Here is a 16,683-nt window from a genome sequence, read left to right on the forward strand (position 1 = left end):
AAAGAATGCTTTTGCATGATCATAGGGGCATAAAGGTACTTTAAAGAAAAGATCAACTGTCAACGTGATTCTCAAGTCCCCAGTTTCAGTGCTTCCCTGAGAGCTGCAAATAGCCTGAGTGCCCGCGACAATTACATCTCCAACTACTCACTTTAACGTGCAAATCCAAGCTTAATCACATCCTTAATCACTGCTGAAGCTACTCTAAATCATGATGATTCTTTCACCAATTTAATCCGTTTGGATAGTTGGGTTCAGGTCTGAATCATCCTACATTTCAATGATCATTTTAGGTTCTTCAATCTCGTTCATTTACGCATTTTTAATATCTATCGCTCTTTTGTTCGATATGATTACTGACACCATCTTCCGGGTTAATCTAATTGTTATTATTATTATTTTTTTAATTTATAATTCATGTTGGGGTCCCCAATCTTCGTCACAGAAAAATCTCAATGGGAGCCATTTCTGGGATCCTCCCTGTCTATCACCTTGTTTCTCCGGTCTCATTTGACAAGAATGTTTCGAATTTGTGTCTCCTGCAGAATCCTCTAATCTTTCCGAGCACCTGTAGAAGGAAAAGGTTTCACTTGAATCTAAAGTCCTATATCTTGTCAATTTATTCCTTTAAATTTTATGGATCATGGTTTATTATTACTTAAGCTTTTTTTGGTTTTTCGTTGGAAATCTTACAGAAGATTTTCGTATAGTGGCAATTGGCAATTCAAGCCAAGAACCATTGTTTTATCAAATACGGTAAGCACGAATTTGTATTCACTGCTATTTGTATTTAAATTTATTTTATATATTTAGAAGAAGTGTACAATCCGTCTGCATTATTACACTTCCTGTAGGATTTTTTTTCTTTTCAATTTCCTTTCAATTGGGGTTAAAGATTTTCACCAATGGGGGCAAAACGGGATCATGGCTCCTTCAATTTTTTTTTTTAGGGAAAACAATTTAAATCGTTTTAAAGCATGCTTCACTTCATTTGTCTTTTAAATTGTTATATTTATGTCTGATACTGGATTGATTAATTTGTTACATGGCTGACTTTTAAAACATGACTTGTGAACATGTATCTTTAAAATTTATTAATTAAAACTATGCTATCTCAACTTCTGTATTTAGGAAATAATATACATGAAGCATTATATGTATAGAAAACGTACAAGCTTAGATCCATCCCAGGTAATCTTTGGGTTTGAGGGTTGTGGAGACAATTTACTTAACAAAATTGTTAATGAAAATAATTTTAGTAATAGAAATGCTTCATTATTGGTACTTTTCATGCAAGTACAGTCAATAGGATTCATTTGTGAATTTTACTGGGAAAATTTTCGCATATAAAAGACTCATGGTTGCTAGATTCCCAAAGCAGGATGATTCTAATGATACCTTCACAAGTATGGTCAACAATGGAGATGGTCTTTCATCAAAGGGAGCTGAAGTGTCGGAGGATGAAGAAAATGAATTAATGACAGCTAAGAAAGCTCTTTCTGAGGCTCAAGCCACACAGGAAGCTATGGAGAAAGAAAGAGATCAGTTGCTTGAAGAGTTGGCTCGATCAGAGGCTAAACAACAGGAGCATGTGGCTACTATATTGCATGACAAGGAATTGGCTATTGCAGAGTTGGAGGCCACTAAATCACTGTTTCATCGGAAGCTGCAGGAGACGGCATTAGAGAAGTTCAGTTTGGAATCTAAGCTGGTCCTTGCAAAACAAGATGCTATTGAACTTGCAGTACAAGTTGAAAGGTTAGCAGAGATTGCTTTTCAGCAAGCAACATCTCACATACTAGAAGATGCCCATGTGAGGGTATTAGCTGCTGAAACTTCTGCTGCTGAAGCAGCTTTTCAGATTGAAGAACAAATTAGGAATGCAACTGAAGGTACCATATTGTCAGTTGTTGAACAGTCAAAAGATGCTATACAGAGGGCCCTGGACATGGCAGAAAATGCTGGTGACTATGCAAAAAAAGCTGTGGCAATCTTTACTGATGGTTTTAATCCAGTTGATGAGATTGCTTCCATCAAATCAGAAAATATTAGTTTACGAGGTGTTGTAAATGATTTAGAATCTCAGCTGTTGATTAAGAGAAGTGAGGTTGATAAGTTGAAGATTGAGTTGGACCATGTCCATGCAAAAGCAAATGCCTCTGAACTCCGAGCTCATGATGCTGAGAAAGCATTGCTTGAATTTCAGGAGTCAAACAGGAAAATGAATCTCGTGAGAGAGGAGGAAGTTAGCTCTTTTCTAGAGAAAATAAAGAAGGATGCTGTAGAAAAGAAGAAGGCTGCGTCCAAGGCTTTTAAGGTTGAGCTGGAAAGCATCAAAGCTGCCATTGATGCTGCTAAAGAAACAGCATGCTCAAGGGAAAATGCCTACATGAGGAGATGTGAATCATTACAGAGATCATTAAGGGCCTCCGAAGTGGCTTTAAAGGCATGGAGGCAAAGAGCAGAAATGGCTGAGTCACTATTTTTAAAGGATGAAAAGGATGAAGATGCCATATTTATTGTCAATGGTGGGCGCATAGATCTTATGACAGATGATGATTCACAAAAATGGAAACTTTTGAGTGATGGTCCTCGTAGAGAGCAACCTGGATGGATGGCGAGAAGGATCCGGACCATCTGTCCCAAGTTCCCACCAAGAAAGGTTGATGTATCTGAAGCATTAACATCAAAACTAAGACATCTGGATTTACCCAAACCTGATGAAGTATGGTCAGTTGCTCAAGAAAAGCCCAAGGAAGGGGATACACTCGTTGAGCATGTAATTGAGAAAGAAACGATAGAGAAGAAGAGAAAGGCCTTAGAACAGACTCTTCAACGGAAGACCATAAAATGGCAGAGGACCCCAGAATGTACAAAATTAGGTTAGTTTCCATATTCCAATAATATATTACTTTATGTTATCCACATATTGTATTTCCAGAACGTTGTTTGTATCTGACTTGGCAATCATATGGACTTCAATGCAGAACCAGGAACTGGAACAGGGCGAGAGATTGTGGTTAGTATCCTGATCAGAGTTTCAATCTAACAAATCTGTTTTTATTTTCTTTTTTTTTAGGAAAATATATTTTGATTCTTGTTTATGCTAAATGCAGTATATTATATTTGTGGTGCTTGGCTTCTGTAGCTTTGTGCTTGAATCATAAGCATCTAATATATGCCTTGTCCTAGGGAACTTTGACATTTTATATATACATCTATATCTGGAAAATTTTGCAATATTTTCTTACAAAATTATGGATCCATTTTGCTTGATGAGTCTGTCTTAGAAGATGGAATGGCATATGGAAATCCAACAATATTCATTTTGGGAGGTCTGTTCATTCTCATACCAAATATGCATTTTTTGGTAGTCTTAACTCCTCAATTTGTTTGTTTATATTCATTACTTGCTTTTGTGTGCTTTTATGAGCTCATATAAAATCCAATTCTCAGAAATGATTAAATGCTAAAGTTTCATATTAAAGTCTTGTGCCTTTAGAATTCAGTATCTTGAGTTTTCTTAGTTCTTACTGCAGATTTAACTTGCAATGACGCGCTGAAATTTTTCATAGATTCTTTAAATGTTTCTTGCAGCAAAAAAAATTCAAGTGTTGCCATCAGCCTTTATCTGAGGTCAGAAAAGTTGGGTTGGGCTGGTTATATCTGGGGTTGGAAGTGTACAAATTTAAAAAGAAAAATAAAATTGAAATAGCATGGTAGAACTTTGATGACACTGCTCCAAAACAGTAGATAGGATCATTGTTCTTTTAGAGTACAATTATGGAGCTTTGCTGAATTGTGACGGATTAGCTTTTTCCAATTAATAAATATACTTCTTCAGATCCATGTGATGCAGCAAACCAAAAATGTCCTATTCAATTACATGACGTGTGTAATATGTTGACTGCATGAAAAAAAAAAAGGAAAATTCACCTTAAGTATACAAGTTTATTGGATTACATGTTGAAGAAGAAATGTGTCCAGAGATGCTTTTACATGTGAAGGGTAGATGGGGAAATTTTCATAATCTTCCTCTTAATTCTTGTTTCTTGGAAGAGTTCAATTGATTTTTGTCTCTTTTTAGTACATTTTAGAATTCAGGTTATGCCTATATGAATAATTGAAATGGTGGTGAGCTGGGCAAGATTGATTACTAGAAGTCTTATATTGCCTGGAAGAAGATACTGTATTGTATTGGCTTAGAACTTGTGGGAGGAAGATGGTAGAGAAGATCAAGTTTGTGGTTTGAGGAACTCTCTTTGCTTTGTCTTTGGTTTTCAATAAATGTATTCTTGGGGATTAGTTTATCTTACTTCTGGAGCTCCCATGTATTTCTGGTGCATTTATTGCGGATTTGCATTTTTCATATTGTAATTTATCACTCTTGAAGTTTCAAGGTTTCAACTGGGAAAGCTGGAGAAGACGGTGGTATATGGAGTTAGCTCCTAAAGCTGCTGATTTATCTCAATGTGGGGTAACGGCAGTGTGGTTCCCTCCGCCCACAGAATCTGTTGCTCCTCAAGGTTTGTCTCAATTACTTCTGTTTCCTTTATCTATATGCTTCTTGTCTTGTTATATATATGAGACAAAATACTCTTATGAATATGAAATAGTCATATTAGTTTCATTTTTTCATTTTATGAACACCATTTTTGTACTGTATATCTAGTGGATTGACATTTTAGAAATGTTGTATGCACTTAACAAATGGCCATTCTTGTGCTTAGGTTAGTGATGCAATGCCCTTTATTACTGAAGTATTATATTACTAAGCAATTGTCTGCTGTTTTGATAAGGTTGCGTACTGCTATTGTTCTAAATATTGATGCTTTCATAAAAATTAGCAGTGAGATTTGACTGTCAATTCAGAAACAGGGAAAGTAAAATTTGATAAATATTATTGATTAATGTTCAGGTTATATGCCTTCGGATCTCTACAACTTGAACTCAGCATATGGTTCTGTGGAAGAACTGAAATACTGTATAGAGGAAATGCATTCTCATGATCTTCTCGTAAGTTATAATTTTCAGCTTTACAGAATTATAACTGGATATTTAAAAGGCAATTATTATTTCCGTCACATTTAATAATTTATAATCTAACATTTTCTTGAAATGAGGTTGAATATTACTTATGGATTACATTTTATTCCTAGTAAGTTGTATGATTTCAACTTAATTTTGCTTTGAAAAGAGAATGGGTCACTTTTTAGTTAAGTAAGCAATAAATTGAAGTGTTATTGAAGAGAATAGTATAGCTTGCATTGAATCAATTAGAAGACCATGAAGTGGTTTCTATGGGCAAAATTTGGTCAGAGACTCACAAGTCCATTCAAACAATAAAAATGTGACCATTTATGCGTTTTAATCAACTGAATTTCTTTTGAAGTGGAATTATTTTGTCTGCATATGCACTAAAAGTCTAAAATATTAATAGATGCTTGTCATATTTATGCTTGCTAACAATATCAAGTAGACTGATAAATATGTTGCTTGTGTATATAGGCCTTGGGAGATGTTGTACTAAATCATCGATGTGCACATAAACAGGTAACCATTGTTATTATTTGCTTTATGTTTTTTATTGTTTTTTGTTTCTAATCTCAATAGTTGTTTGTCCTTTGGCCTTTATCATACAAACACCCCCTCCTCTCCCTCTTTTTTAATTCAGGAGACATTTGCTAGCATTTTTCAATAACTTAAATGCTGAGAGGCTGTTTGAAGGAATAAATTGAGCTTTCTGATTCTAATTTGCATCCCATCTTGCAAAAGCTCAACCACTTGAAAATTATAATAATGTTGTAACAATGATTCAAACCTCATTTCACGTTGAATACTCTTCCTTTCCATTTGTAGAAAGAGATGTAGAAAGAGATGATTCTCATTGATTTCAATTAATCTGTACATGGGTATTTATATACAATTGATTCCTATAATTGTGTTATACTAATTAGGAAGAAATCCTAAATAAGAAATCCTAAATAGGAATACAGAATATACACAGAAATAATATAATGATTGACTTTCCATAACACTCCCCCTCAAGTTGGAGCATAGATGTTAATCATGCCCAACTTGTTACAAATGTAGTCAATCCTAGCTCCATTCAGAGCTTTTGTGAAAATATCTCCTAATCGCTCTCGGTTTTGATATGTCTGTTGAGATGATCTGTTGTTGAATCTTTTCACGAACAAAGTGACAATCAATCTCAATATGTTTGGTCCGCTCATGAAATACCGGATTAGAAGCAATATGGAGAGCAGCTTGATTATCACACCACAATTTCGCGAGTTGGGGTCTTAAAACTGTCTCATCTAGTAATTGAAATATCCACATTACCTCACATACTGATTGTGCCATGGCTCTGTATTCGGATTCAGCACTAGATCGAGAAACTACACTCTGCTTCTTGCTTTTTCAAGACACCAAATTTCTTCCAACAAAAACGCAATATCCAGTAGTTGACCTCCTATCAACCTTAGATCTCGGCATCGAAAAACATTCAACATTCAAATGCCCATGATTACCATATAACAAACCTCTTCTGGAGCTCCGATAGCACAAGAATTGTCCCAAGGCTTCCCAAAGAGCAACAGTTGGGGAAGACATAAAGCGACTTACCACACTAACGGCATAAGCAATGTCGGAAGGTAGTTCAATTTTCCTACCAATCTCCTGTATCTCTCTGGATCTTCAAACAACTCACTATCCGTTGCTAACAGTAGCTTAGCACCTAATTTTCCTGTCTCTGTCAATAGATCGATGACATATTTTCTTTGAGACAAGAAAATACCCTTCTTATTTCTCATAACGTCAATACCCAAAAAATACTTTAATAATCCAAGTCTTTGGTCTGAAACTGGGTTTGGAGGAAGGTTTTAAGAGATGAAATACCTGCAGAGTCACTCCTAGTGATGATAATGTCATCCACATAGACTACCAGGAGAATTAGACCAGCCTCAGATTGCTTATAAAATATTGAGTGATCACACTTACTCTTTTGCATACCAAATTCCTGTACTGTTTCACTGAATCTCCCAAACCAGGCCCTAGGACTTTGTTTCAAGCCATAAAGAGACTTCCGAAGCCTACAAACTTTACCCAACTCCCCCTGAGCAACAAACCCAGGTGGTTGCTCCATATACACCTCCTCCTGAAGATCACCATGAAGGAAAGCATTCTTGATATCCAATTGGTGCAGGGGCCAATCATATGTAGCTGCTAAAGAGATAAACAAGCGAACAGAAGTAAGTTTAGCTACAGGAGAAAAAGTGTCAGAGTAATCAACCCCATATGTCTGAGCATATCCTTTTGCTACAAGGCGTGCTTTTAACCTAGCCACAGAACCATCAGGATTTACCTTTACTGTAAATACCCATTTGCAACCAATAGCTTTCTTACGGTGGGCAAAGGCAAGTTCCCATGTACCATTAGCATCTAAAGCCTCCATTTCTTCTTTCATAGCGACACACCAGCGGGATGAGACGGTGCCTCACCAATTAGGGATAGGAACGAGTCTAAAGAAGTAACAAAACACCGAGAACAAGAAGACAATTGATTATAAGAAACAAAAGAAGAGATAGGGTAAGTACATGAACGTTTACCTTTACGAAGAGCAATGGGTAAATCTAGATCAGAATCATGATCAGTATGAGGTACAGGATCTCCCAACGAAGTAGCTAGTGGAGGATCTGAGTCAGTAATCTCCAATCTCCTGGAATAAACATGAACAACGGGAGGCCGAGTAGGTCTAGAGACAGAAGAAACAGGCTGTGAGAGGACTAGACATTCATTGCGCAGTATAGATTAAGATATCATCCTCCTCCCCCTCACTCTCATACACAGATCAATGAGAAAAAAAGGGAGTGGACTCAAAAAATGTGACATATGCAGTAACAAGATAACGATTAAGATTAGGAGAGAAAGCAGTACCCTTTTTGAATCCGGGAGTACCCAAGGAAGACACATTTGAGAGACTTTGGATCCAATTTAGTAACCTGCGGACGAACATCACGTACAAAACAAGTACAACCAAAAATACGGGGTTCAACAGGAAACAAAGATTTTGTAGGGAACAAAGCGGTATAAGGAATATCCCCATTAAGGTAAGACGGCATACGATTGATCAAAAACATGCCGTGAAAGCGCATCCGCCCAAAAGTGTTTAGGAACTTTCATCTGAAAAAGAAGAGCACGAGTTACCTCAAGAAGATGCCGATTTTTTCTTTCGGCCACGCCATTTTGGGATGGGGTATCCACACAGGAAGACTGATGAAGAATGCCATTTTGTGTCATGTAAGACTGAAATTGTGCTGAAAAATATTCTTTAGCATTGTCACTTCTTAATATGCGCACAGAAATATTAAATTGAGTTTTGATTTCATTACAAAAGGCACAAAAGATAGAAAACAACTCAGAACGATTCTTCATTAAATATAACCAAGTAACACGAGAGTAATCATCAACAAAAGTAACAAAATAACGAAATCCAGTTTTAGAAGTAACAGAACAAGGACCCCAAACATCAGAATGAACTAACTCAAAAGGGGATGAAGCCCGTTTATTGACTCTAGACACAGAAGGCAAACGATGATGTTTTGCAAACTGACACGACTCACATTCTAGTAATCGATAAAGATCAAATCGAGGACACAACTTCTTCATGGTAGACAAAGAAGGATGACCCAATCTACAATGAGCTTCAAGAGGTGTTACGATGCTGGAGCAAACAAGCGACGCGGTACATGATTTTCGAATGTAGAGACCACACGACTCACGTCCTCTACCAATAATCGCCGTCGTAAGATCACGAAACAAACACCGATCGAAAAAAGGAAATAGAACAATTTAAGGTACGAGTAAGTTTACTAACAGAAAGTAGATTAAAGAGAAATTTGGTAGACACAAAACAGATGACAAAGAAATTGACGAAGTCGGATTCGCAGTTCCAGAACCCATGACACAAGAAGTAGAACCATCAGCTAAAGTAACAGTAGAGGAAGTGGGATTAGACTGAAAAGCAGATAGAAGACTAGAATTACCTGTCATGTGATCTGTTGCACCAGAATCAATAACCCATTTGGATGAGGAAGACACAAGGCATGTAGTGGATTTACTCGACTCGATCGCGATGATAGGGTAATCGGTAGGCTTTAGAGATGCCTGATACTGGGAAAACTGTGCAAAATCTTCTGCAGATACCAAAACAGTTTTCTCAGAGGAAGATACCGTAGAATCCTCTGCTGCCATATTTGCCATCTGTGATCGCTGATTTTTCCTCTGAAGTCGGACAATTATATTTTGTATGGCGGGCTCATGACAATAATAACAAATGACTCCTCTTGAGTCCCGATTAGAACTAGCCTCTCCATTACGCTGATTATACATTGCTGTAATTCCTCCTCTACTTCCTCTTCTATTACCTGTTGTCCATTTGGATTACTAATAAGAGCACTCCGCAAATTTGTGAAGATTGGGTACTCTAAGGACCCGTGTGAATGTTTCATGCAAAGAGGAAATCTCGAATCGAAAGAATGAGATTTAGCGATCTCATACTCGAAGGAAGGCTGCAAGAAAACTCATAATTGCTCCGTTGGGCGAACTTTCACATCAGAACTAAAAGGCAACAATACATTAAGTTCCTCATATACCCGTTTAAAATCCATAAAATAAGCCGTGAGAGACTTATTCTCTTTCTCAGCACGGTAGAATGCCTTACAAACATCATAAATACGGGAGATATTCCCTTTACCAGAATACAGAAAATCTAAGTAATCCATCAATTCTTTAACAAATTCACAGTGATTAATTAAACTAATTACCTCACTGTGAATCGAGTTCCGAAGCTGCAAAAACAACCGAGCGTCCTCCCTTAGCCAAGTTTGTTGTGTATCATCAGTAGGTGGATCTTTAGTAAGGTGATCATCCTTATCAATGCTACGCAAATAGACCCTAACAGTCTTACTCCACTCCAGGTAATTTGAACCATTAAGTTTGTGTTCCGTGATCTTAGTCATCATCGGAATCACATCAGAAATAACATTCTTATTGTCTGCCATTTGTTGAGACAAAGAAACTAACCAAAACGCTAATCCAAAGTGCTGACAGCAACAAAATAATCCAAAATCACAAATCAAGTAAATACCGAAATAGGATCTGAGAGCCAAACCTCAGAAGTCCTTTAATGGTGTACTGGATCAGGCAACAGCACACAGTGGTGGAATGAGGGGATTGAGGCGACGCTGGCAATGTTGATCGGAATCGAAACGGCCGGTCGGCGGCCAAGGTCTCTCCTGAGCTGGGTGGTGAGAACAAATAGTCACCCTAGATGGCCTGCTCTGATACCATGTAGAAAGAGATGTAGAAAGAGATGATTCTCATTGATTTCAATTAATCTGTACATGGGTATTTATATACAATTGATTCCTATAATTGTGTTATACTAATTAGGAAGAAATCCTAAATAAGAAATCCTAAATAGGAATACAGAATACAGAATATACACAGAAATAATATAATGATTGACTTTCCATAACACCATTAAATAGCTCAGAGCCTTTGTATTCAATTTCAATTTGTACTCAAGTTTTATTTGTGATTTTGAATTGAAAATAGTTGCACAAGCTCCACCTACAATGTGTCCCTGGCCTCCTAAGTCCTAAGTACATCTACAGGACAGACAGACTTCTTTTCAAGGAGCACTTCATAATTCATTGCTGACTCTTAATAAATTAATATTCTCTGTAATTTCAGAGTCCAAATGGTGTTTGGAATATTTTTGGTGGAAAGCTTGCATGGGGGCCAGAAGCAATTGTTTGTGATGATCCCAATTTCCAGGGTCGTGGAAATCCTTCAAGTGGTATGTGGACTGTAAAAAGTGATTTTTGATGGGAGATGCATTTTAGAATGATTATTATGTAATATGATGATACAGTTCTTTTTTCTGCATTTTTATTTATACAGTGAAGTCTGTAATTACAATTTCACACTCTTCTGTTGGAGAAGGCCTGCAGTTCATCCAAAAATTTTATTTCCAAAGCAAATATGTAAAATTACAGCTCCTTCAATGAACACACAAAATTCAGCTTCATGTCCTCACACCATTTTCCTATCAAAATCAGTACCTTTTTCACTTGATCATTCTCTTCTTTGATAATATGATTACTATTGTAGATAAAGAGAGTATCCATACTCTATGCAGGTGATATCTTCCATGCAGCTCCAAACATTGATCATTCTCAAGACTTTGTACAAAGGGACATAAAGGTGTGGCTAAATTGGCTTCGAAATGATATTGGTTTTGATGGGTGGCGCCTCGACTTTGTAAGGTGATTGTCCATTATACTTTTGATTTTCTAATATATTGAAAATTGCTTTTCCTAGTAATCTAAGACCCAGATAAGTGTTATCCTGTTGTTTGCAGAGGTTTTTCTGGAACATATTTTAAGGAATATATTGAAGCTTCAAATCCTGCATTTGCTATTGGAGAATATTGGGATAGTTTATCTTATGAACATGGTAGCCTGTGTTACAATCAAGGTAATTTCCTAGTGCTGTTGATTTAATTGGTAAATTAGTAGGAAAATTATGGATGGTAAATTCATTCTTCCTTAATGGAGGATTACAAAGCTTTATTTACTTTCTTCTTCTTCTTTCTTTCTTTCTTTCTTTCTTCTTCTTCTTCTTCTTCCTTTTTTTTTTTTTTAAGATAAAGAAGTTCAGCCTCCTTATGCAAAATGAAATGAAAATGATTTTCTTGCAACTTATGGCCACTATCCTTGAACATATTTATATAACAATGTCAGAAACTGTTTGTTGATCGTATCCTATTAAAAGTCTTGAGGATGTAATATCTAGAAAAAAATATGATCCTTTTCTTTTCCTTTTCTATTCCTTGGTCATTTTTTTAGAAGTATTCTTGTAATTACTTCCTTTCTGTTAAATTTCAAAGCCATATTATAAAATTTTAGGCTAAGTGAAACTTAATAATTTAAGTATTATTGGCTATAAGAATCAAAGAGTTCTCTAATTATGCAGTACAAGTAATTGTACATTCCATTGTAGTTCATCAGAGGTTCCTGTACAGCTGTAATTACATTCTTAATCTCTTGCTGCTGTACTAACATATCTCTTCCTGCTGCACATGATATAAATTGCATCTTCTTGTGGCTTAGGATAGACATATTTTTAATAATCCAAGCTTGCTCATGTGCTAGATGCTCATCGGCAAAGGATAGTCAATTGGATCAATGCCACAGGTGGTACTTCCTCAGCATTTGATGTCACAACAAAGGTATTTTCTGGACTGCAGTTGGCAATCTTTTCATAGATATCCTGTACCTGTAAGCCTGAGAAGGTTCAGAACAAATGCTATGGTTCTTTCTGCAAAATCTTTTGATTTAATGTTTTAGTGTGTTTCCTTTCCATGAAGCCATTAGTTTTGTTTTCCTAATTGGATTGAAGTGCAATGGATGAATGGCCAAGTTAGTGTCCTGTTCTTGACTTTGTATTAATTATTTGTCTGGCTGAGTATTATAATGTTGGCATAGGGCCCTTTGTAAGAATTCAAAGAATTGGTCATGATGGATTTTTCTAATTATTTCAGCCAGTTATTGGCTCTTGATTTAAAATTATGAATTATTTGGTTGAAAAATTTGTGCATATACCTTTTCCTTCATCTTAGTCTGAATCAATACTTTATGGAAAAAGAATACCATTCATGTTTTGCACAAGACTTCCTGGTATGACATCTGTTGTCATTCCTCTGGCAATTTCAAGTTTTTTAACTTCTGCCTTTTGCTTTTATGGTCGAAATAACAGTTAAGATCTCTCTCTCTCTCTCTCTCTCTCTCCCTCCTTCTGTGCACACGCTTGCCTGTGTGGAAACAAAAAGTACATGAGTAATGCCATTGGTAGTGGAAACTAGTATCATTTTAACTTTGATACAGATCATATTTTTGTTGGGTAAGACGGTGAAATGGACTCTAGTCAGCAACATTTATCATTATCTTCTTCACAAGTAATCAATATTTTATCTTTTGATTAATTGTTTTCATTTTATTTTTTGTATTTTTTTTCCTTTTAATTTGATGCACCGTAAAGAAGCTTATTTTTCTTCAGAGGTTTTAAAAGCTTTCATCTTACCTCAAAAGAAAAAATTAGATCATATTTGTGTTTCCATTGCTTACAAACAAAATGTTCATTAAGTGCAATTGTTTTTGAGGAATATCACTATTACTATCGGGGATTTTTCTTATATAGGCCTATTCATGTGGAACTCACATACAAAATAAGTGGGTTCCACCATAAATCATGTATCTTGGTTCATGGTGGACTAGGTCTAGACAATATTTTTCCCTACTATTAGAACATATTGTGGATCAATTCCTTATGCATTATTTTTAAGGAAAAATAAAAGTTGCATCTTTGTAGATTATTTTCAGTTATGTAAATTTTCAATAATAAATAAAGTTTTGAAATACTAAATAATACTACTTGCACCTTCATCCTCATATTTATGTAGCATGGTTTTAAGTCACAGTAGCTGTCACAGGTAAAGAAAATAGGTATATAACGGCTGTAACATAACAGTAACGGCCTAGCATTACGCAAATTTTTAAAAAATTTGTAAAATTCATAAAATGAGTAAATATTGATAGATACAAGTAAAACTAATACAACTATATAATAACTATAAATGCATTAAAATTAGATGTTATTAATAATGTATTTTAGTAAAATTAATTTTGAAAAATAATTTAAATTAGAAAAAAATGCATAAACCTGTAAATCGGGCAAGCCAATGTTTCATACTATAAATTTAACAACAAACCTAACATTAAACAAACTTTTGTTCAATAAATATTCTAAAAACAATAAATAATACTCATTTTTTGCAAGAAGCAGTTGTTTGGAAGGCTGAAACACATTGAGGATGAAAAAAAAAAAACATTTCATGTGCGTGTTTTTTGTCAGCTGAATTGTTGAGGTAACGGCCATTACCGTTATATAGCAGTGGTAACTGTCATTACCAATGCAACTCAGCATCTGCATTTAAATAATGGGGTAAAGGGTAATGATCCCTTGAAAAACCTGTAAATAATTATGTAACGGTCATTTTTTAAAACCATGATATGTAGTTTAAGTTATACATTTTCTTGAGGAAGAAAAGAGGAGGCAACACTGGTAATTTTGGGTCTTATGTAAATGTGTGTGGGATTGAGTTTTTTTAATCATAAATTTTTCTTAGGAAAACAAGGAAAATGGAACACCATGAAAGCTGGAAAATGATGTTATCAAGTTGCTTTATGTTTTATATTTTAAAAATGGAATTTCTTCAATTTTTGATATGATGTGCTAAGCACAAAAAGGCTGCTTTAAGGATTATAAATTCCTATGATTCATGGACGTCCTGGGTTTGCTTTTGCTTGTTATATGCCTTCCTTTCATCTCCTCAAGTATTCTTCTCCAGTTGCATACTGATGCAGGTTTGACCATTTGCATTGTTTCAGGGGATACTCCACTCTGCTCTGCATAATGAATATTGGAGGTTAATAGATCCTCTAGGAAAACCAACAGGAGTGATGGGATGGTGGCCTTCACGTGCTGTCACATTTTTAGAGAACCATGATACAGGATCAACACAGGTTCTCTCTCTCTCTCTCTCTCCTTCTTGCATGCCCGAGCACACAAACAAAATAGACTTACTGTAAAGCATATGAGGCTGCCAAAACTTGCATGGTTTTCTAATGACTTAATTTGTATATCTTAGTTGTGTTTATTGCCAATTTAGTATATATGATATTCTTAACCTGTTTAACTTGTATGGTCCATTTCCATTCATAAAGTGGCAACTAGTTTGAGCCTACCAAGCACAAGTCCCATATCCTTTTCCCTTTTTTCTCAAGAGTTTAAAAAAAGGAGGTGCTTTATTAGTATTGTAAGTTGTACGTACATTATATGGTATTCTCTGATGATAAGATAATTAGAATTTTTAATATTTTATAACTAACTGAACATAAGTTCAAGGGAGAGGTACCTGATTTTCAGGTGCTTGAAGTCCTGGATCTCTAAAATCACTTTCACCCCTTGTGGAATCTGAGCCTCACTGTTCTTACTTCGGTTATTGAGCATCTCTATGAACTCGATTCAAAATGAAATACCTAGCAGAACTTTGTTATTCAAGTGATGAGAAAGAATTCCCAAATGATCAAAGACTAATATCATAACACCCATATTTATTGACAGCGGATTGAAGAATCTTATCTCATTCCCCTGTTCATAATCTGCTTATATATTGGTGTAATTGGATGTTCACTTGAATTTAATACTTACTGCTTGACCTTAAGTTATGAAATGAGCAGCTGCACTTCACATTTTCAAGATTTGGTCTGCCTGAACTCTAATTAAACTAGTAATGGAACTCGCAAATTGAATGAAATGAGCTAACTAATTTTAATTTTGTTTCAGGGTCATTGGCCATTTCCACGAGATAAACTGACGCAAGGATATGCATATATTTTGACCCATCCTGGAACGGTTAGTTAATCATTGGGATTGCCAAGTAGTTTGTAGGACATGCATCCAAGCACTGTTTTTTGTTACCTAACTTGGATTTTCCCCTCAATTTTCAGCCAACGATATTTTACGACCATTTCTATGATTTTGGTATCCGAGATATCATCACTGAGCTGGTTGAGGCTCGAAGGCAGGCTGGTATCCACTGCCGCAGCTCAGTCAAGATATACCATGCAAACAATGAAGGTTATGTTGCACAGATTGGTGATACACTGGCCATGAAGCTTGGGCATTTTGATTGGAATCCCTCAAAGGAAAATAATATGGATGGAAGCTGGCAAAAGTTTCTTGATAAAGGATCAGATTATCAGATATGGTTAAGACAATAGTCTGACTAAAGAAGGAAAAATAAATAAATTTTCCCTATCATTGCTCAAAGTAATAATCAATAATTTCAACCTTCTTCTTTCAGAGGTTCACCCCTGATTTAGAGACGATTTAATATGTTAAATTTTTTATTTCCTTTGAATAAACTCCATGTTTATTTGACATGCTGTACCAAATAAGAGGTTCAGCCAAATCTTCCTTAAATTGGATCAACTTTAGTTTGTCTTGTTGATTCTTATGTCCTCCAATCTCATTTTCTTGCCATAGTAATGAGATGATTCATGATTTTTCAATATTTCTTTTCAAAAATATAACAAAATTGCTCTTTCTTAATTATCAGAATGGTTTTTAAGATTTGTCTGCTTATAGTTATAGGGAAGAAACCAAAATTCCGTTTCTTAAATTTCTTTAATTAATGGTCCAGATGAACTGATCAATTATACAAAAATAAATTAAAATTTCAAATGTAGCCAAGCCAAAGTCCAGAGGTCAATTTGTTCTGTTTATCTGTTTGTAAGACATTATTAGTGAAATTATTATTAAAAAAAATATTTATTAAAATTTAATTTAAAGTTAAATTTAATATATTTTATAAATTTGAAAAGAATCAGATAATTTTTTAAATAGTTATTTAATAATATTTAAGGGTGAAGAAGGAATATGGAATGGAAGTGTCTTGTACAAAATTCTCTGTGACCATACCATTACCAAACGAGTTGGCTCCTTTAAAATGTATGAGAACATTAGCTTTCTCAAGGAATGGTGATGAACTCCTTT

The 16,683-nt window shown here is 35.3% G+C and overlaps 1 protein-coding gene across 2 annotated transcripts; it reads left to right on the top strand.

Annotated features, from left to right (window-relative positions):
* Positions 1–39: 39 nt before the first annotated feature.
* On the top strand, positions 40–16,138 carry LOC110658900 (uncharacterized). Of its 2 annotated transcripts, none has more exons than XM_021816683.2 (15): positions 40–258; positions 446–583; positions 696–756; positions 1,382–2,882; positions 2,988–3,019; positions 4,394–4,526; positions 4,919–5,016; positions 5,509–5,553; positions 10,756–10,861; positions 11,204–11,330; positions 11,426–11,541; positions 12,219–12,295; positions 14,514–14,648; positions 15,472–15,540; positions 15,636–16,138. In XM_021816683.2, the coding sequence occupies exons 2-15, from the start codon at positions 456–458 to the stop codon at positions 15,906–15,908; spliced, it is 2,901 nt and encodes a 966-aa protein (XP_021672375.2). In that variant the 5' UTR covers positions 40–258; positions 446–455; the 3' UTR covers positions 15,909–16,138. The 2 variants fall into 2 exon arrangements, with proteins under 2 accessions (XP_021672375.2, XP_057993749.1); XM_058137766.1 differs by having other exon boundaries at positions 41–258; positions 546–583.
* The last annotated feature ends 545 nt before the right edge of the window (positions 16,139–16,683 follow it).

Source organism: Hevea brasiliensis, chromosome 16 (genome assembly GCF_030052815.1).
Source record: "Hevea brasiliensis isolate MT/VB/25A 57/8 chromosome 16, ASM3005281v1, whole genome shotgun sequence".
Classification (NCBI taxonomy): Eukaryota; Viridiplantae; Streptophyta; class Magnoliopsida; order Malpighiales; family Euphorbiaceae; genus Hevea; species Hevea brasiliensis.

Excerpts from the sequence above, each read along its gene's own strand:
- LOC110658900 (XM_021816683.2), top strand. The coding sequence starts at position 456 with ATGGGAGCCATTTCTGGGATCCTCCCTGTCTATCACCTTGTTTCTCCG. Across the intron at positions 2,883-2,987 it reads CCCAGAATGTACAAAATTAG|AACCAGGAACTGGAACAGGG; the intron begins GTTAGTTTCCAT and ends ACTTCAATGCAG. Across the intron at positions 11,542-12,218 it reads TAGCCTGTGTTACAATCAAG|ATGCTCATCGGCAAAGGATA; the intron begins GTAATTTCCTAG and ends CTCATGTGCTAG.